The sequence below is a fragment of the Malaclemys terrapin genome, chromosome 3 (genome assembly GCF_027887155.1).
Source record: "Malaclemys terrapin pileata isolate rMalTer1 chromosome 3, rMalTer1.hap1, whole genome shotgun sequence".
NCBI classification, from domain to species: Eukaryota; Metazoa; Chordata; order Testudines; family Emydidae; genus Malaclemys; species Malaclemys terrapin.
Genome location: NC_071507.1, coordinates 6,874,656 through 6,895,691, shown reverse-complemented (window position 1 = coordinate 6,895,691; position 21,036 = coordinate 6,874,656). Strand labels below are relative to the sequence as shown.

The following is a 21,036-nucleotide window of genomic DNA, read 5'->3' as shown; positions in this document are numbered from 1 at the left end:
TGAAGTATCAGAATTTGGACTGAGGAACACAGCAAGGATTTGTATTTGACTGTTCCCAGGTGTTTGAGTAAACAGAAGTTGTTTCTGAAAGTCCATATCTTTTAGATACATTTTAATCAAGTCTAGGAAATTATATACATTAAGAAGTGCAAACATGAAGTTTTTTCTCTAGCTTCTGTATTTTCACATGTGCAGAAATATTGTGTAGGCTCCATACCTGGCTGGCTCACCTTATATGGATAGTATTTTAAATGCTGGGAGGAAGTGCCCCATGTAATGTAAAAAAAATCTTCCTCTACTTGCCAAGAAGGGATGGATAATAACGTTCACATGAGTGGGCTGATGAGTCGTCACGATGACGAAGCTACAAGGACATCAACTTCAGAAGGGCTGGAGGAGGGTGAGGTGGAAGGGGAGACTCTCCTGATTGTTGAATCTGAGGATCAGGCTTCAGTGGATTTATCCCATGACCAGAGTGGGGACTCCTTGAACAGTGATGAGGGGGACGCATCCTGGATGGAGGAGATGTCCTATTACTGTGAGAAGTGTCAGAAGTGGATACCAGCAAGTAAGAGTCAAGATTTTCCTCTGTTATCTTTGTCACTTTCCTTTTCTGGGTTTACTTGTTCTTTTCCTCCCAGAAAATAATGCATGTTTTTTTCCTGAATGTATGGGAGGCAGGGATGCCTGGTGGATAGAGCACTGGTCTGGGACTCAGGAGATCTGGGTTATATTCCCAGCTCTGCCACTGGCCTGCTGTGTGACCTTGGGCAAGTCAGTTCCCGTCTCTGTGCCTCAGTTTCCCCATCTGTAAAACAGGGACAATGACAATTCCTTTGTAAAGATCTACCAATGAAAAGTGCTACAGAAGAGCTAACTATTATTATTTTCCTGATTGCTTTGTCATTTCAGTGGGATGTATGCATAAATTTCAGCCTTCTGTATATAAGAACGGTTCTGTGGTATCCTGAACTTAGATTAGCATTCACAGAACAATATAAAACCAGTAGCAGCAGCCCTGGGAAGAAGGTATTTTGTGCTAAATAGCTAAAATGATCTTTCCAATATCTCAATTTAACATTAAATAAACCCTTTTAGCTTTCTTCATATTCTAGTACAGCAGTTTTTCCTTTCCAAAATCAAGATCTACCTGAACACTGTTCATTTTGTGGCAGGAAATACTGAATTCTTCTGACTTGCTCCACACCTGTCAGTTAGTTCAACTGCCCGGTTTTCCAAAAGCTGTAGCGTGAAATCCTTTCTCCAGTGAAGTCATTGGGAGTTTTGCCCTTGACTTTACTGGAGCGAGGATTTCACATTTGGTGTTCAGTAGGAAGAAGTTAAAGGGACACAGTCAACTTGAAATCTAGTCTACTTCGGTACGACACCTGATCCTGTGTCCTTTTGCCAGTGTTTACAATCAGTTTTTTATGTTTCATTTTTTTTTTCTGTCTTCTGTTGCTGTTTCTGAAAGACCCATACAAGGGAAATCGATCACCAGAATGATCAGTGAAAATGACTCGACACCAAGTGCTGTCAAATGCACAATGTAAACAAACTGAAAAAAATGGAAATATGTTTTTTCTAATCTCTTTCAGTTAGTGTTTCAATTAGAGTCTGAGAAAGGTACTGAGTGTGTCAGTGTCAGTACCTTTCCCAGACCTGAAGAAGAGCTCTGTGTAGCTTGAAAGCTTGTCTTTCTCATCAACAGAAGTTGGTCCAATAAAAGATATCTCACACACTTTGTCTCTCTAATATCCTGGGACTGACTTGGCTCCAATAACACTGCATGTATTAAAATCTTTGCCTTTTTACCTGTATTCAAGTATTAGATAGGAAAGCCCATCTTTAATGTGTGGTTGTTTTCTATTGATCCCTTGTTGACTTCTGTAACTGTAAATTAAGCATCACACAGAGTTTCTATACTTCTGTTATGGAATTATCAGGGTTGCTGATCTCTTGCTCAGCGGATAAACACTGTTCTGAATGCAAATTTACTTTGCTCCATTTTTCCTATAAAAGGACTGAGGCATATCCCTTTTGCTTGTTTGTTTTAGGTCAGCTGAGAGAACAACTCAGCTACCTCAAGGGAGATAACTTTTTCAGGTTTACTTGCTCTGATTGTTCAGAAGATGGGAAGGAGCAGTTTGAACGGCTGAGACTAACCTGGCAGCAAGTAAGTAAAAGCATTCACTCAGGCATAAAACCAACAAGACCTTCAAAAGTTGCTCTGTGTACAATATACATAACACCTAGAAATTTGGAGTCAGTCACAAGTGGTGAAAAAATTTACCTATGAGTTTTTTGTGGATTGCTATGTACCTGCTTATCAGGAAGTGGGACTTTTGTGAGCAAATTGAAAAAATCATCTTAACATGTTGTAAAAAAGCCAAATTCCCCATTTTTCATCAATACTCTGCATTGCTCAATACAACTCTACACAATTTTAGAAAAGCAAAGAGAATGCGATTTAGCTGCTGTGCATTTAACAATTTTTTGGCATATGGGCATTGTTGGAAAAGTAATACAGCAAAACACAAAATGTCCAGTAAATTCTTGGAATGTTTTGGGCACAACTTTTTGTTTCAGAAAATAGAGGGAGTAACCAGGGGGCAGCCATTTTAAATTTGATTCTAACAGGGAGGAATTGGTTGCGAATCTGCTGGTGAAAGGCAGTTTGGGTGAAAGGGATCATGAAATGATAGTATTCATGATTCTAAGGAAAGGAAGAAGTGAGAGGCACAGAGTAAGAACAAACTCAGAGAACTGGTAGGTAACGTCTCATGAGAAAAAAATTCTAAAGGAAAAAAGGAATTCAGGAGAGCTGGTAGTTTCTCAGAGACAATATTAACATGACAACAGTAAACTATCCTGCGGTGAAGGATAGGAAGAATAGTAATAGGCCAATATGGCTGCCTCAGGGAGGTCTTTAATGACCTGAAAATCAAAAAGGAATCATTCAAAAAGTTGAAACATGGACAAATAGTTAAGGATGAGTACAAAGGAATAGCATAAGCAGATAGGGACAAAATCAGAAAGGCTAAGGAACACAAATTGAGGTACATCTGGCAAGGGACGTAAAAGGCAATAAGGAGAAGTTCTATAAATATATTAGGAACAAGAGAAAGATGAAGGACAGTGTAGGTTCACTACTTAGCAGGGAAGGATAGCTAATAAAGGATGACAACCAAGCAGGCTGAGGTGTTTAATGCCTATTTTGCTTCAGTCTTCACTAAAAAGATTAATTGTGACCAGATGCTTAATACTGTTTAACAAGGGGGAAGTAACACAAGGCAGAATAGGGAAAGTGCAGGTTAAAGAATATTTAGATAAATTAGATGTATTCAAATCAGTGGGATACTAGGGTACTTAAGGAACTAGCTGAAGCAATTTTGGAATTATTAGCGATTATCGTGGAGAACTCATGAAGGACGGGTCAGGTCCTAGAGGACTGGAAAAGGGCAAATATAATACCTGTCTTTAAAAAGGAGAACAAAGAGGATCCCGGGAATTAGGGACCAGTCAGCCTAACTTTGATACCTGGAAAGATATCGGAGCAAATTGTTAAACAATCAGTCTGTAAGCACCTAGAGGATAATAGGGTAATAAATAAAAGCCAGCATGGATTTGGCAAGAACAAATCATGCCAAACTAACCAAATTTCCTTCTTTGACAGGACTAGTGGATGAGGGAAGCAGTAGACATGATATATGTTTATTTTAGTAAGACTTTTGACAGTCTCACAAGACATTTTCATTAGCAAACTAGGGAAATGTGGGCTAGATGATATTACTATAAGGTAGGTGCACTTATTGAAAAAACATACTGAAAGAGTAGTTATCTGTGGTTCACTGTCAAACTGGGAAGACGTATCTATGAGGTCCCACAGGGGTCCGTCTAGGATCTCGTACAGTGCAGTATTTACAATAAAGACTGGAATAATGGAGTGGAGAATGTGCTTATAAAATAGGCAGGTGTCACCAAACTGGGAGAAGTTGCTAGCATTTTGGAGGACAGGATTAGAATTCAAAATGACCTTGATAAATTGGAGAATTGGTCTGAGATCAACAAGATAAAAAATTCAGCAAAGAGAAGTGCAAAATGTTACGCTTAGGGAAAAAAAAAATTAAAGGCACAATTACAGAATGGGGAATAACTGGCTAGGCGATAGTACTGTTGAAAAGAATCTGAAGGTTATAGTGAATCACAAACCAACAATGTGATGCGTTTGTTTAAAAAAAAAAAAAAAAAAAAAAAGGGCATATATAATTCTGTGGTGTATTCACAGGAATGTGGTATGTAAGACATAAGAGGTAATTGTCCTGCTCAGCTCGGCACTGGTGAGGCGACAGCTGGAGTATTGTGTCCAGTTCTGGGTGCCATGCTTTAAAAAAAAAAGATGTGGACAAACTAGAGAGAGTCCAGAGGAGAGCAACACAAATGGTAAAATATATTTAAAAAACCCCTGACTTATGCAGAAAGGTTAAAAAATTGGGCATGTTTAGTCTCAAGAAAAGAAGACAGGGGAAATTGGTAACAGTCCTCAAATACATTAAGGGCTGTTATAAAGAGAAGGGTGATCAATTTTTCTCCATGTTCACCGAAGGTTGGACAAGAAGTAATGGGCTTAATCTGCAGCCAGGGAGATTTAGGTTAGATATTAGGAGAAACTTTCTAAGTGTAAGGATAGTTAAGTACTGAGTAGATTAGCTAAAGAGATTGTGGAATCCCTATCATTGAAGTTTTAAAGAACAGGTTAGACAAACACCTGTCCAAGGTGGTCTAGCTATACTTGGTCCTGCTTTTGGGAATGGACTACTAGATGACTTCTCGAGGTCCCTTCCAGATCTATGATTCTTTCATTTGGCTATGATTTAAAGCCAGTGGAATGCCTGTGTACAAGCCAAACGGCTGTTGGGTCCCTGAAAATAAAGAAATCTCTGCTCCATACAGCTCAGAAAAGCTCCAGATTGGCTGCATGCATATTAGTAATAGTCTTTGTTGGGATTTACTGTTTTAGCCAGTCATGAAGCCGCAACCCCAAATAATCTCTGATTTATGTAGCAGTAACTTTGGCCCTACAGTGACATCTCTCTGAAGGATTCCTTGCATGATATTCAGCTTAGTTTTGATTACAGTTGCAATCAAGAGTCCCAGCTGTCCTCGTTTCAGGACTTCAAGAGCTTAGTAAATCTGACAGACATTAAGGTGTTTCCCCAGTTCAATTCCTTGTTTAGGCAAGGTTGGGATATTCACTCAGCTGGAATAGGACTGAGTCTGACTGAGGTACATCATCTGAGTATAATGGTTAGAATGTTTGTCAATTACGGAAACGGAAGAAAAGAATTTAGCCAACTTAGACATGCTGCCACAAATCCATATATTCATCGCAGAATGGTGAATCTGATTCAGCGGTGGCAGCTGCTGCTGTTCAGCGTTCTTTATTTCAGATACAGGATGCCAGTGCTGTGGTGCTGAGGCCTATGTTTGTGCCCTCGGGGCAGTAGTGATGCTCTGTCTCAGCATGGATCATTAGAAATGTCCACTGTCCGTTGCTGCTGCTCATGGGCCCAATGTTTTGTGTGTGCACATCTTGACACACAGACAAAGAAAATGGACCTTCTCAGAGACAGTTAAGACAAGAAGCAGTGTCTCCAGGATAGCCAAGTCTGGTGTTGGGAAGTGGGAGAATCACCTTAGCTGGCATATGAAAAAACCCAGATTCCTTGATCTTAAGGTGAGAAGGGACTATCATGACCATCTAATTTCACCCATTGAAAGGAGCAGTGTTTTTAAAATTCTGACCTGTGTTTTGTCATTGGAGACCATCTCCTGCCAAAGTAGGTTCCAGAGCCCTAAGAAAGAAGAGAATAAGTCTCTGTAGGAGACCGCCTTCAAGGGAGTTGAGTGGTTGACAGCAGGAGCTCCAAACCCATCTGCACCATTAATATTTGTACTCCAGGCTGAAATGGTTCAGTGTAATTGACAGTTTGTCCTCTTAGATTTATTCACAAACAAGCCTGATTTCCAAAACTGTGCTTTAATGTAGGCTCTTAGTGAGTCAATTGAGTTTGTCTGTGATGTATGTAAATGTGCTCTGAAAGGACTGTGTTCAATAAAGACAAAGCAAAAGCAGAGTGATCCATGGGATACAATGTATTGTATGGATTGCTCTGCTTTTACTGGATTCTAAGTGGAAATAAGACATTAAGCAAATAACACCCAAAGAGTCTGTCCTTGTGCACACATTTCTACAGGATTAGCAAACTGGAGCCTTTGCTACCCATCTTTTCTGGAGAGAAAAGACATTGTGTCCCCAGTCTGGATCCTCCTTTATGCCACTCAGGCTGTGCAAAGGGGCTGTAAAGCAGCATCACCAGATAGCTGAGGATTCCCCTGGCATGAGAGGGTCCCTGGGTGAGTAAAGCAGGTGAGCGTGACAAACAATAGGAAGGAAGGAAGGAAGGATGAGTACAGGTAACAAGATCATGGGTTACATAGATGGGCTGTGTGGTTGTGAATCAATTGGAAGCTTTGCATAAATAGGTAAAATCAGCAAAGAGTGGAGGGGGTGTTTCCCCACCAGACAAAATGGTAATGGACCGGTTGAATCCATTCCCTTTTGTGTTCCAGGTTGTCATGCTGGCGATGTACAACCTGTCTCTGGAAGGAACTGGCCGTCAAGGATACTTCAGATGGAAAGAAGATATTTGTGCTTTTATTGAGAAACACTGGACTTTCCTATTAGGGAACAGGTAAAGCCAATATTTCCCTGAAACTCAGAATGGAGATTAGAGAGGGAAGAAATTGTGTTGCTCAGTTGGAAACAGGAATCCCAGGTTATTCAGAGATTTCTCTCTTTATTCAATTCAGGGCGGACAAGAAGGAAGGAAGTGGAGGGTTTGACCTGCAGAGCTCAAACAGGGATATGAAGGGATTTCTTAGGAAAAAAACCTGTTACACAGTGAAAGAGAGTTAGTGTTGTACAGAACTGGACACAGAGCTTTGTACTTTTGGGGGAATTTAATTGCCTCTGAACACACAGGGCCTGATTCTACCCTCATTTATGCAGATGTAAATAAGGGAGAACACCATCACAATTAATAGAATTACACTGACACAAAACTGATGTGAGATCAGAACCCCCAGAGAAAGAAATTGATTTTTCCTATTTCTATTTTGGATCTTTTCTTAATGAAATCTCTTGTTTACTATCTACTACAAAATATTGTGACACTGTGGTATTTTTCACAGTCTATGTAGGGCCCTGCCAAATTCACGGCCATGAAAAACGCGTCATGGACCATGAAATCTGGTCTTTTGTGTGCTTTTACCCTATACTATACAGATTTCATGGGGGAGACCAGTGTTTCTCAAATTGGGAGTCCTGATCCAAAAGGGAGTGACGGGGGGTCACAAGGTTATTTTGCGGGGGGTCGCAATATTGCTACCCTCACTTCTGCACTGCCTTCAGAGCTGGGCAGCCGGAGAGCGGCAGCTGTTGGCCAAGCACCCAGCTCTGAAGGGAGCGCCCCACCAGCAGCAGCGCAGAAGTAAGGGTGGCAATACCATACCATGGCATCCTTACTTCTGCACTGCTGGTGGTGGTGGCGCTGCCTTCAGAGCTGGGATCCCAGTCAGCAGCTGCCTCTCTCCAGCTGCCCAGCTCTGAAGGCAGTGTCACAAGCAGTAGCACAGAAGTAAGGGTAGCAGTGCCACAACCCCCCCCCCCCAAAACAAAATAATCTTGTGACCACCCCCCTTTGTCCCTCTCTGGGTTCCCACCCCCTCCTTCTCAATGGAAAGACACCAGGTTAAAGATGGATTCCAGTTCAAGTGACATGATCACATGTCACTGTAAGACTTCAAGCTTTCATTCCTCCCAGCCTGACTCACAGGAAGGCTTGCCTGCAAACAGAGCCATCGATAGTCAATTGCCCTGGTTGACGGGAGCCATCAAGATTCCAAACCACCATTAATGGCCACATTTTGCATAATTACAATAGGCTCTCAGAGTTATATTTCATATTTCTAGTTTCAGATACAAGAGTGATACATTTATACAAATAGGATGACCACACTCAGTAGTTTATAAGCTTTGTAATGATAGACTTACAAGAGACCTTTTGCATGAAGCATATTCCAGTTACATTATATTCACTCATTAGCATATATTTATAAAATCCTATAGAGTGCAATGTCACAAGGGGGAAGATGTCAAATGACACCTTCTTACTCAGGAGATCTCTCCCTTCTCTCTCTCCCCCCCCTTCCAATCCTCCTCCCGCATGTATCCTGAGTCCTATCTACTGACTTTAACAACAGAGTAAGTTTTTACTCTTCTTAGCACCGTTAAGTTAGCACAGCTACTGGAGAGTGAGCTGGATTCTGTTCTGGCTCTTGTATTGTCACGAGAACTGTTGATTGACACCCAACTGCAGAATCTTTATGGTTGGGGATGTGAAAGCCTGAATCAACAAAGCACCAGCAGTTAGGAAAATCATCCCTTTCCTAGTAAACTCAGCAGATTTGATATTGAGAGTCCATGAGAGAGAATCGAAATGGAATCACTTTTCAGAGCAGAATCTAGCTGGGTCTTGGAACTTGGTGGCCCAGATTCCAGCTGGAAATCACCCAGTGGAAATCAGAAAGAGTAGCATTGCTAAAATGCTTTAAGCCTGGAGGCCAAGTGAACTATTACATCAGAGTAAATGGCACAAACACCCCCCTAGTCTTTTTGGTGAAGGAGAATAAAGTCCAACTAAAATGTTCTTGGTATCTCTCATTTTTCCCTGTCTTGATTTAGGAAGAAGACTTCAACTTGGTGGAGCACTGTTGCTGGCTGTCTTTCTGTAGGCAGCCCCTTGTTTTTCCGCTCAGGGGCACAGGAATTCGGAGAACCAGGATGGTGGAAACTTGTTCACAATAAGCCTCCTACGATGAAACCTGAAGCAGAGAAGCTCTCTGCATCCGCACTGAAAGCAAAAGGTAACTATTCTGATGACAACACATAGTGTGCTAGTCAGGCCCGAATTGACAGTGTTTAAAGGTATGAGATGACGCTTATTTTAAATGGCACAGCTGTGAATGGGGTTACAGGGCCTGATTCTGCTCTCATTTGCACTTGTTTTACACTGGTGTAAATCCACTGACTTCAGAGGAGTTTCTCCAGATTTATACCAGTGTGAGAAGAGGCCCAGAGTATTTTATACCCTCTTTGTAGTGTACAGACATGTATTGTCATTTAAATGATCCAAGTGCTTTTGTATTTTGTATTGCTTTCCTGTCTCTGTAATTATCACATGTTACCTTGCTGTTCTCTTTTTAAAGCATCTTTTGTCGGTTTAGTCACATGGAGTGAAATTCACTCCTGTGCAAAGGGCCAGTATCGGACTCCAGTGGTGCCTAACCTTTATACTGGATGCTCTGCACAGGGGAGAATTTCAGCCATGGTTTGAAGGCCCTTCTTGAAAGACTACCATCAAAACTTGCTCACGTGGATACAAATGATGAGTAAAGAGGCATCAAAAGCTCAGTGCCTTTAAGAATAAACAAGCTATTTATTCTCTAGCAGCTTCAAAACCACCTCTGGATCCCATCATTACAGTGGAGGGGCTGAGGAAGCGGGTGAGCCGCAATCCTGTAGAGTCAGCAATGGAGCTGAAGGAGAAGAGGTCTCGCACTCAAGAAGCCAAGGACATTAGGAGAGCCCAGAAGGAGGCAGCTGGCTTCCTGGACCGAAGCACCTCTTCCACTCCTGTCAAATTCACCAGCCGAGGCCGTCGCCCTGACATGGTCCTTGAGAAGGGAGAGGTGATTGACTTCTCATCTTTGAGCTCCTCGGATCGAACTCCTCTGACAAGCCCATCTCCTTCCCCATCTCTGGACTTCTCTGCTCCTGGGACGCCAGCTTCCCATTCAGCTACTCCCAGCCTGCTCTCAGAAGCAGATCTCATCCCGGATGTAATGCCGCCACAGGCCTTGTTCCATGGTAAGAGATGCCATGTGTTTTGTTTAATAGGAAGTGACAAGCAATTTCTAACAATAGGGGTGACATAGTTACCTTGACAAAAGAATAACCTGTTTGCTTTACTTCAAGGCATGATGGAAAATGACTGGCAAAGCGCAGTTTTCTTCCTAATTACATGACAATCTAAATTAGATTTTCACAGACAGATGTAATCATAGATTCTAAGGCAGGAAGGGACCACTTGGTCATCTAGTGTGACATCTTTTATAACACAGGGCAGACAATTTCACCCAGTAATTCCTGCATAAAACAGTATGACAGGTAATAGTGTTGCAGTGTCAGGTCAAGGCAGAATTAGAGAGCTCTCTTAAAGGAAGGAGTCTTTCACATCAGTAAAGTATTGAGGTTTTTGTTTGTTTGTTTCCTAGTGCTTTCATTTGTCTGAGCACAGACATGTAACATTCCCAAATCAAAGAGATGAATTCTGGGTCAGGTTGTGAGATGCTTACTGAAGCAGAATAGTACTTTACACCATGAGTAGTCCATTGAAATGAATAGGGGGAACACATGGAATAAGCACTACTCACTGTAAGTAAGGACATCACATCAGCTTTGCTCCATTAACTTAAGTGGAACTTGTCCAATTTACACCAGCTGAACATCTGGCCGGTAATCCGTAAGGCTTCAGCTCCACTCTGCCGTTTTATTGCATCAGTTTTCATGCCCTTAAGGAATTTTTAAGGAAGCCATTAACTAAAGAACAATTCTAAAAAGCGTTCCTTTAAAATAGAAAAAAAAAAGAGTCTAAATTTTGAAAGGACTGTTGATTTCGGTTGCCCCAATTTTAAGGGGCCAAACTGAGAGACATTTTAAAGGGCCCTTAAATGGCAGATGCTTGGCATTTCCTGAAATCAGGCTCCTTTAAGATTTCTCAAGTTGGGCATCCAAAATCACTAGTCGCTTTTGAAAATGTAGGCCCAGGAGTGTATGACTGGCAGGATATGACAGGTAAACGCCACATTATCTTTCCTTCACACTTAAGCCACAAACCCCCTAGGCTGATGTTCTTTCTATGCTGGGTTTGCATTTGTGTGTGTCTACTGCGTTATTTTGGTCTTCTGTACAGATGATGAAGAGATGGAAGGAGATGGAGTCATAGATCCAGGAATAGAGTACATTCCCCCTCCTAGTGGGCCAATGGGTGCTGGGCCTATGATAGTGAGCAGAAAGAAAGTGAAAACGCCGGAGCAGATCAAGCAAGAGGTGGAGAGTGAAGAAGAGAAAGCAGAGAGGATGGAAGGTGATAGCGAAGACCCTGAAGATTCAAATTCATCCCTACAGGCCAGGGGGCGAGACAAGAGGAAGCCACAGGTGGAGAAGGACAGTAAGCCCAAAGCTTCCAAGTACACATCTGTTAGCATCTATGAGGAAAAGCTGCTTCTGAAGAGGCTGGAGGCCTGTCCCAATGCCGTGAGCATGACCCCAGAGGCCCGGAGGTTGAGGCGCAAGCTGATAGTCCGGCAGGCCAAGAGGGAAAGGGGACTGCCACTCTTTGACTTGGACCAGGTTGTGAATGCTGCTCTGCTCTTGGTTGATGGGATCTATGGAGCCAAAGAAAGAGGCATTTCCAGGCTGCCAGCAGGGCATGCAACATACAGAACAACTAGCCAGGACTTCAGAATCCTGGACAGGTACCAGGTGAGTGCTTTCAATTCCAAGTTAGTTCCTGGGGCCAGCTGTATCAGGGTTTCTGTTGTAGGCAGTAGACATCAAACTGAAGAAGCCTGACTGCCAAAGTAAAAAGGATTACAAGAATGAACTTCATTTTTTAAAGGACTTGTATCCACACCAACACATTTCCCAGCTCCATTTTACAGTTGGGTAATACTCTATAACGGGTAGGCAACCTATGGCACGTGTGCCGAAGGCGGCACGCGAGCTGATTTTCAGTGGCACTCACACTGCCCGGGTCCTGGCCACTGGTCCGGGGGGCTCTGCATTTTAATTTAATTTTAAATGAAGCTTCTTAAACATTTTAAAAACCTTATTTACTTTACATACAACAATAGTTTAATTATATATTATAGACTTATAGAAAGAGACCTTCTAAAAACATTAAAATGTATGACTGGCACGCGAAACCTTAAATTAGAGTGAATAAATGAGGACTCGGCACACCCCTTCTGAAAGGTTGCCGACCCCTGCTCTATAAAATACAAACACGTGTAGATGCCACCATTGCTAAGTTCCAGTTGCTCAAGATCATTCTACACTCAAACACTATCGTGATGGAGCCTGTGTAAGTACCTTGACAAATTGCATTACTTTCTTGCCATCCAGGAACTTGGGCACTCCCAAGATGACAGTGGGTGATGGGTGCACTCAGAACTTTGCAGGATCAGGCTTTGAAATTGGGGGGAGCTGTGGAGTCACTATGGACAGGAGCATTGGAATGTAGGTACCAGATGCCCTGGTTGGACAGGTGGAAACCCTGACTGTGAGAATCTTTTTCCCTTCTGTAGCTTTGGGTTCCAAACATTGGGCTGCTGGGCAGCTCTCTTGACATGACCGTTTATTTTTGTCTTGCCTTGTAGACTACACTGCCTGCTATGAAGGGATATAGGCACCAGACAACAAAATTTCTGTACCGACTGGTAGGCTCAGAAGATTTGTTGACAGACCACAGCATCGTCAGTCCCTACACGTCTCGCGTCCTGAAACCTTACATCAGGTATGGACCCCTAGAGTCTGAATCTCACTTCTGTCATTCTCTGCTCCCATCCTTAAGGGCAGGCTGGCGCAGGGTGCTCGGGATTGCAAAAGCATCCTGGCTTCTGTGCATAGCTTGTATTTTTGCCTGGTTGGGCGCAAGTTTCCACATGAACGAATGGAACACAACATCCTCTTGTAGCACTTGTAGTCTATCAGAGGAATATTTCCTGTGCAACAAACATTTAGCAGCAATGGCAGTTATTGTTACCAACTTGTCTTTCATATTGTTGACTGTTTTTGTGATACTTGCAGGCGTGACCATGAGACCAAGCCTCCTAAACTCCAGCTGCTGGCAGAAATCTGTGCCCATCCACACAAGAACGATCCTGACTGGAAGGCTGAGCCTGAAGCACCCATCGATTACTGCTATGTTCGCCCGAACCACATCCCCACTATCAACTCCATGTGCCATGAATTCTTCTGGCCTGGTAGGATTCCCTCAGTACTTGGTTTTCTAGGAAAGAAAAGGTTTGGTTTCAAAAATGATTTTTGGAGCAGGTCTGTTTTCTCAGTGGGTATTTGTTTGGCTCAGTTATTCTATAAATATTTAAGAGGAATTCTGTCAGACGGTCTGTGCTGGACAGACATGTCAGCCTCTACATTTCTGAGATCAAACAGTACTGGGCAATTGGGCCTTGAGTCAGCAAAGCACTTAAACATGTACTGTGCTTTGAGCATGAGCTAGGACTACTTGCATGCCTAAAGTGAAGCACCCGCTTAAGTGTTTTGCTGAATCAGGGCCTTATCATAGTAAACAGAGGTTTTACCACACACCTGCTTCTAACTGGTGTGAGAAGAAAGTTTCTTCCCAGTAAGCACAAGGTCTCAATGCACTGGACTGGAACTCAGGAGATCTGGGAAGGATTCCTGGCTCTGCCACATGTCTACGTGACCATGGGCAAAGTCCCCTTTGGTAAAATAGGGATTCTAGAATTTATTTGTCTGTGTTGCTTTATTTATTTATTTATTTATTTATTGTAAGTTCCTTGGGGCAGGGGCTGTCTCTTACTATGTGCATGTCACCGTGCAACCCTGATCTCGGGTGTGGTTCCTAGGCAGTAGAGACTTAGTAATGATGATCTGCTGTGTGGTTCAGCATCTCTAACCCTGCAAACTAAGTTTTACATAACACACAAGCAGTCCACACCTATATTTTAAAATCAATATTTGCACTACACTTTGGCAGATTATTAGATATTATTTGTATTGCAGTAGCACCATTAAGCCCCAAATCAGGAGTAGATAAGATGGCAGGTCTTTCTTTACACATGCCACTTTGGAAAGCATGAGACACCCTCTGGTTCTAACAGAAACTGACCACCTTTATCACAACTCTCCCCCACACCCCTTCAAATCCCTCAATCCCCCATCCACTCAGTGCTTATCCTTATGGCACAGACAGGAATTTGTGATAAGCACCAAGGCCCAAATACACAAAGTTATTTAGGCTCCTAATGGAAATCCATCTATCTAGTTTTAATCTAGCTAGCTCATGTACCAGAGCACTGAAGCTGCGACGGAGCGGGCCAGCTCTGTGAGTGATTACCCAGGGTTTTGGTCAGCTGCCCTGGCTTCCCTGCTCTGGTACCTGAGCTAATGAGGTTAAAGATAGCGTGGGTATGTGTACCCAAACTACAGTCACACTGGGTGTCAGTTAAAGGTGTGATTTTTCTACTGAGATAGTTATACCAGTACAGCCCCTAGTGTGGATACAATTATACTGGTATAAAGGTGCCTGATACTGATACAAGAACCTCCACGAATAAGGCTTATCTACATGGGGAAATTATACCGATATGAGGAAGGGTGTGAATTTAAAGTGCTCTAATTATACCAGAGTGACTCCCTATGTGGAGCTGTAGTTATGGCATGGGAGAGGCTTTTTTCTGGTTTAGCTTATGTTGCTTTGATAGCAGTTTAAACAGCCTAAAAAAGCTACTCATTCTGGAATAAGTGTGTCTAAACTGGGGAGTTATACCAGTATAAGGGACAGTGCTTTAACCATACCGGTATAATTATACTAGTATAATGGAACAGAGAGTCCATGGGACATGCATCCGAAGAAGTGGGCATTCACCCATGAAAGCTTATGCTCCAATACATCTGTTAGTCTTAAAGGTGCCACAGGACCCTCTGTTGCTTTTTACAGATCCAGACTAACACGGCTACCCCTCTGATAGTACAATGGCAACACCTCCCATGTAGATAAGCCCTAAACTGTACTTATGTAAAGCCAGTATACGAGCCATGCTGGGGTTGTACTGCTTTATAACCAGTATAGTCAAAGTCATACAACTTTATGTACAGACAAGCTCTGAGTCATTTCACAGTAGACTGCTGCCCTGAGATAATTAACACTTCTTATCGCCAATTGATTCCTCTCCACCCAGCCCTTTCTCAAGCAAGAGATTGGTTAATTCCACTGTTTGCTCCCTGTGTTCCATGAAGTTTTAAATCTCAGGAATAATACACATTACAGAAAAACCATATGCCATTATTCTGTTATTCCACCTTTGCAAATACATCCGTTGTTGGCATTTTCGTGATAGTTTTAATGAGCATTTGAGGAAACATGAAGGGTCTGATTCTTCCTTGCCTTACATCTTGCTTAGGCATTTCCATCTGTGGAAAATGGGTGTAAAATACTACCAAATTAGAAGGTAATGGCTTACATGTACTGGGCGTTACCTTTGTACAGGTGTAATAGAGAATCTGGACCTTATATTTATTGATTTCTGTTACCATAGTGTGTAGGAGCCCCAGGCATGGACCAGAACCCCATTGCCCTGAGGACTGTACAGACACCGATCAAGTGCACTGTTCTACTCTGAAAAGTGACTTCAAGGATAAGTCTATTGCCACTTTAATTAAAGTTAGTTAGGAGCTTTGTAAAGGCTCAGATAATTAAAATATTTTGTTACAGGCTAGGAGGGATCAGCAGAGGGTAAATCACAGACATGTGAGGAGTGTCCATACTAGCTTTTACAACGACTATGTCTTCACTGCAAGAAAAAAAAAAAGTTTGGGTTTTTTACATTGAGATAATAAAATCCTTCTGGAGATAAGACAATATAGTTTTCCCCTTGAGGTAGCTAGTTGAAGTAAATCCCAGGTGGGGGTTGTAGTGCTAATTAACTGGCTATGTTAAGATAAAAACTACAATGTTTTGTCTCCACTAAGATTGTGCATCAAGAAAACTAACGTAAGTTAGTTATCTTGCCATAAAACCACAACTCTTTGCAATGATACATAACCAAAGATACTCACTTCCTCAATTTAACTGATGCAAAAAATCTCTAGTGAATCTAAGCTCAATAAGTCAGATTTAAATCTGGGCAGGATCATTTTAATTTCTGTGCTTCATTTCAAAATCTATGAACCCTTTATTGCATCTGCAGAAAGTCCAGTGTTACCTCTTTTCATGAAGAAGGAAGATAGAGTCTCAGCTGCAGAAGAGAGGAGGTGGCTTCCTTACACATGGCTTCTTGGGATTCCATGTTGATTGTACCTCCCTGGCTCTAGACCAGATCTGACCAGTGTACAAGTAAAAATAGTTTTTCAGTCTGCAGCCCTGCAATCTCAGCCTGAGATCTGAAATTCTTTTGGAGTCACACATTGCCAGCAATACAACCCTGTTGATGAGCAAGCCGTAATAGAATCCATTACACTGCCCCACAGCTTTATTGGCTGGGCTGGGCAGAAGTAAAGAGCAGTACAAACACATTTAGGGCCCAGTCCAGCTCTCATTTACACATACAACTTTATTCTTGTGTGTACTTGGGATTGGGCCATTGATAAATGCAGTAGATGTGGCTCTGAATACCCACAGGAAGATGATCAGTTGGGTAGGAAGATGCCATTTTTGCCATCACTTTTTAGAGCAGAACCACATTTTAAGTTAGTTTTTTTGTCTTTATTTTCGTACCCTTTGGGTGTGAATCAGTGTTGTTAATTTCTTAGCACTGGCTGCTGTCGAGTCTGTTTTTAAGGATTTTTTTTCTTCTGTACATGGGCTAAATGCTGCTCCCATTGACTTCAACAATGAGACTTCTGTTTTGGCCCTATTGACTGATAGAATCTTTCTATGCATAGGAGTTTGAAAATGACAACAAAAAGTAGTAGTTGAGCAGGTTCTCCTGAAAAACATGCTTTTTAACAGTCTTTAAGCTGTTAATTTCCCTTAAATTCCATCATGCCCTGACTGTATGATAGTGTATGAACTGTATTGTATTGCATTAACATTTCCCCTTGGTTTGCAGTGCTTTATAGCTGTGCTCTTCTCACACACTGTAGGAATTGATTTGTCAGAATGCCTGCAGTATCCAGACTTCAGCGTTGTTGTCCTTTACAAAAAAGTCATCATTGCATTTGGCTTCATGGTGCCAGACGTGAAATACAATGAAGCTTACATCTCTTTTCTGTTTGTTCACCCTGAGTGGAGAAGAGCGGGGATTGCAACCTTTATGATCTACCATCTTATTCAGGTAGCTGGAAGATCCTTCTCCTTGATAAAGAGCCCAGCATTGTCCCCAGTTTTATGTATGAATGCAACAGTGCTGGGTCAATAGCGCTTGTTTTTATCCTCTCTCTCTCCCCTTCCCATCCTTTGTTCCCTTGTTTGTGTATTTACATGGGTGATGTGCTACCATGTGTGAATTTTTATTGTGAAAATCATTACATTGGAACAAAATTTTGTAATGAATTCAAAAGGACGTTTTCAAATAGAATAGGCTATGGGGGATTGGATGGCCAGGAGATTAGCCAAGTGATATAGGCCTTGTCTGTATTTGGGTTTGGCTCGGATTCATCCATCAGCAGCCAGTAACTGTTCAGCAGCAACATTGCAAACCACAAGTGTAGAGAAGAAAAGTTGCGATCTGCACTGGATGAGCTAATCCCAGTTTCAAGCAGGGGAAGGCTCAGTCAGTACCAGTTATAGCTTTCCTTACCTAAAATTCAGCTACGCCACTCTCTGGCCACTGATGACTTGATCACAAGCAGAGTTAATGCCATAGACTCTCACGTTCAGGGTGCTTGTTCAAATGTCTCTCAGTTTAGGTAAAGAACAAATGTTTGTCGTTTGGATCAAATGTGAGGAATGTCCACATTAGCTTTTACAAACATGTTAACTGCCTTGAGTTCACTGGCATCAGTGAACTCCAGATACAAAAGTCTAGTGAGGACACATCCTTAGAAAAGAGGCCAAAATTCAAATGGGCATGAAAACTGAATTATGTCTCCTCTATGGCAGAGTTTTGGGCCATTGTGGAAAATTACCACTACTGTTTGCAGGACCTGTAATAAACGATTGACCAAATTCTGCTCCCATTTACACTGGGATAAAACCGAAGTAATGCCATCAAGTTCAATAGAGCTAACGAGGATTTTCACTGGTGTCCCACAAACTGACTCCAGTGATAATGAGAGATTGCCACTTCCCATTAGGCTTCTGTTTGACTACCATTGATCTGCTCTGTATTTGTGTCTATGGTGGGAGGCAGGTTATATTCAGTTTAAGACGAACTGTTGGCAGTAATATAATCTACAATAGACTATATTCCATCCTCTGATGCAAGCACGGTGCTGTGAATTGTGTGAATGCATTTCCAAAAGTTACACATTTCATTGGGGGCAAGGCTGCATCAAAAATGTCCCTAATTTTGATTGCTTTATTCTGGCCTCATACAGGTGGGAGTCTTATTACTAGCCTCTGAAAACAAGAATTATGTTTTCTTGCAAGCCAAGATCAAATGCTCTGTCATTAAAATTCTTTAATGGCTGTATCCTACTCCTTCCTTGTTCTTACAGTTTGGATGTAATGGATGAAAAATGCTTTCAGAGCATGGCATGAAAGGAGTTCTAAAAGGCAGAAGAATTATTATATTAAACATTATTGGAGAGGTTTTATGAATAATCTGGTTGCTAAATAACAAGGAATCTCCAAGTTAATGTCAGAATTGTCACTTACTATCTGAACCTAGCTATTTAGCTGGGCTTCTCAGGCGGTGAGCCCCGGGGGCTGAAGGATGGGAGTGGATCAGGCTGGGATCTACTGGAATTCCAGTGTGACACACCCTTAGGTAACCTAGTGGTGCCAGTGTGATTCTAGCAAGTCTAGGTTTATTTGATGACAGAGATGTGTCCAGTGCCAGAAGCAGAATGCCTGCTCCTTGGCTGTTTTTTTCTTAAGTGTTTGAGATTATTTTTAATTAACAATTACACTGAGAAGGAGGTAAGAAAATTGACAAATTACAATCTAGTTTCTGTTCCTGCCCTCAAACTGCTGATTACTCAATCACAAAGGTTTTTGATAAACAGTAGTTCCCATCTGATTTCAGCTGTTGCTGTGTGTTGTAATTTCTCTGTTTCAAGGCCTCTGCTTTTCTCACGTTTCCCTAACTAGGTAAATTCCAGAATTTAAGAGTTTCTTCACCTCCTCCTTTTCCCTGGAGGCGCTCTCATTTTCTGGCTGTTTTTTTCCTTTGGCAGACCTGCATGGGCAAAGATGTTACTCTTCACGTCTCTGCAAGCAACTCCGCTATGCTGCTGTACCAAAAATTTGGATTTAAGACTGAAGAATACATTTTGGATTTTTACGACAAATATTACCCCTTAGATAGCAAGGAGTGCAAGCATGCGTTCTTCCTGAGATTGCGACGATAATATACCACGGATACACAGAGCTCTGTGGAAAACCTGAGAGGCTGAATTAAGAGTTGCCATGATTTCAGCTCAGGAGGTTGGCTGTTAGAGTGCAACGATGCCTTTATCACCAACATCAGCAGTGACGTACTGTATGCTTAATGTGCAGTCCGAGATTGATTTATGGCCTCCGTGGGGGTGTCGAGCAACAGGCCTGAGTATGAACTGGGATACAATGGAAGGGGAATTTCCTGCCCTCTTTTTGGAGAGCCCTTTGACAAACAATTTGAGACTTCGAAGGGGCTAGAGGACATTAAATTTCTCAAACCTAAGTGTGTTGCAGTGGTTGTGTGTTCAGTAGGAAGTTTGTGCAGTGCACAATATTCTGTAGCAGGAACAGGATGTCAGGTGTGTTCGTAGCTAGATAATGTTAGATACAAGAGCTGCTAAGTCAACTCTGTGAAATCTTTAAATCCATCCATCAGTTGTTGAAGCTATAGAGCACCCATCCAACCATGGGCCCAGCCTTGCTGGCTCCGACACCCCACTCCCCTATGCCATAGGCACTCTGGCTTGAGGAATCTTAGCACAAGAGGAGAGGCAGTTGAGATTTGAAATCTGATCCTTGTTTTATGGCATTAACCTATTGTAACCTAGCGAGAACAGGGGGCAAAGATGAGGCAGTAAATTTTCTCAGAAAAACCCAGTCTGTGATTGTAAGGCTCTAAATGTTCTTGGGTATGCCAAGAAAAATGTTAAGGCAACAAAAGAAGCAAACACAGGGCTTGTCTCACACTGAGGACCAGTCCTTTTCCTACATAGTTTAGCAACTCCTACTCCCCTTTTACTGCAGGTGAATGGGTAGCTTGACAGATTGTTTTACCGTTTAGCAGGTTGTAGATACGGCAGTCTGTGCATCTGGAACATGAACCACACCTTCTGTGTAGTCTTAATGTCCAGGCCACATAGCTGCAGAGAACAGATGTGTTTTTTTTAAATCCACCTTGTATACATTTCAGGTGCCTAAGTATGGTAGTTGTTGCCTTAATGGAGTCTGCATTCTAATAGAAGCAGAGACAGACACCGTCTCTGTTTCTGTACAGCCAAGGTAAGCCCTCCCTGAAACATATGTAATTGGTACTAGAAAAAACTCGTTTTGAAACCATTCGAGAACTATCTGCCCTGCCATCTGTGCACATTTCCAAATATTTTATGACTGTGTGTGAAAATTTTTGATGTTACTGATGTTAAGAGTTAGCTGTTTCTGGAAAGATCTGTCCTTGAGTGAAATTAAAGACCTTCTCTTGGACATGCCCAGCTGCAGTCATATAGCGTGTTCATTTATTTTTCCACCATTCCCTTCTACCGTCTTTCTTTGATGTCATGCAAAATCGAACATGTCCCGCAGAGTATTTTCTGCTATTCCAAAATGACTCATTATGGCCTTGTGGAACTCCCCAATGTGCAGGGGAAATGCGCATCCTGCGACAGCCTTTCATTCATTAGTGCAGCATGTTTTTCGCGGTCTGTACATGGGAGATTCTGTGGCTACACTGCTCCTCACTCCCTCCAGGAGAGCAGGGACAGAGCAACAAGCCAAGCAGGGTGTGTGTGTGTGTGTGGGGGGGAGGGCTCCTTACACTCACCTCTAT

General features: G+C 42.2%; 1 protein-coding gene across 2 annotated transcripts; it reads left to right on the top strand.

Moving 5' to 3' along the window:
- The first annotated feature begins 1 nt into the window (after position 1).
- KAT14 (lysine acetyltransferase 14) lies at positions 2-20,698 on the top strand. 2 transcript variants are annotated; one of them, XM_054022515.1, is made up of 10 exons: positions 2-568; positions 2,058-2,176; positions 6,634-6,755; positions 8,807-8,988; positions 9,575-9,991; positions 11,097-11,668; positions 12,565-12,701; positions 12,995-13,170; positions 17,036-17,226; positions 19,232-20,698. In XM_054022515.1, exons 1-10 carry the CDS (start codon positions 313-315, stop codon positions 19,403-19,405), a joined length of 2,346 nt encoding a protein of 781 aa, XP_053878490.1. In that variant the 5' UTR covers positions 2-312; the 3' UTR covers positions 19,406-20,698. The 2 variants fall into 2 exon arrangements, with proteins under 2 accessions (XP_053878490.1, XP_053878489.1); XM_054022514.1 differs by having other exon boundaries at positions 9,572-9,991.
- Positions 20,699-21,036: the final 338 nt, after the last annotated feature.

Bases quoted from the DNA above. Each gene is read 5' to 3' on its own strand.
- KAT14 (XM_054022514.1), top strand. From the start codon at position 313: ATGGATAATAACGTTCACATGAGTGGGCTGATGAGTCGTCACGATGAC. The intron at 13,171-17,035 runs GTAGGATTCCCT...CACACACTGTAG, and splicing joins CCATGAATTCTTCTGGCCTG to GAATTGATTTGTCAGAATGC. The intron at 17,227-19,231 runs GTAGCTGGAAGA...TTCCTTTGGCAG, and splicing joins TGATCTACCATCTTATTCAG to ACCTGCATGGGCAAAGATGT.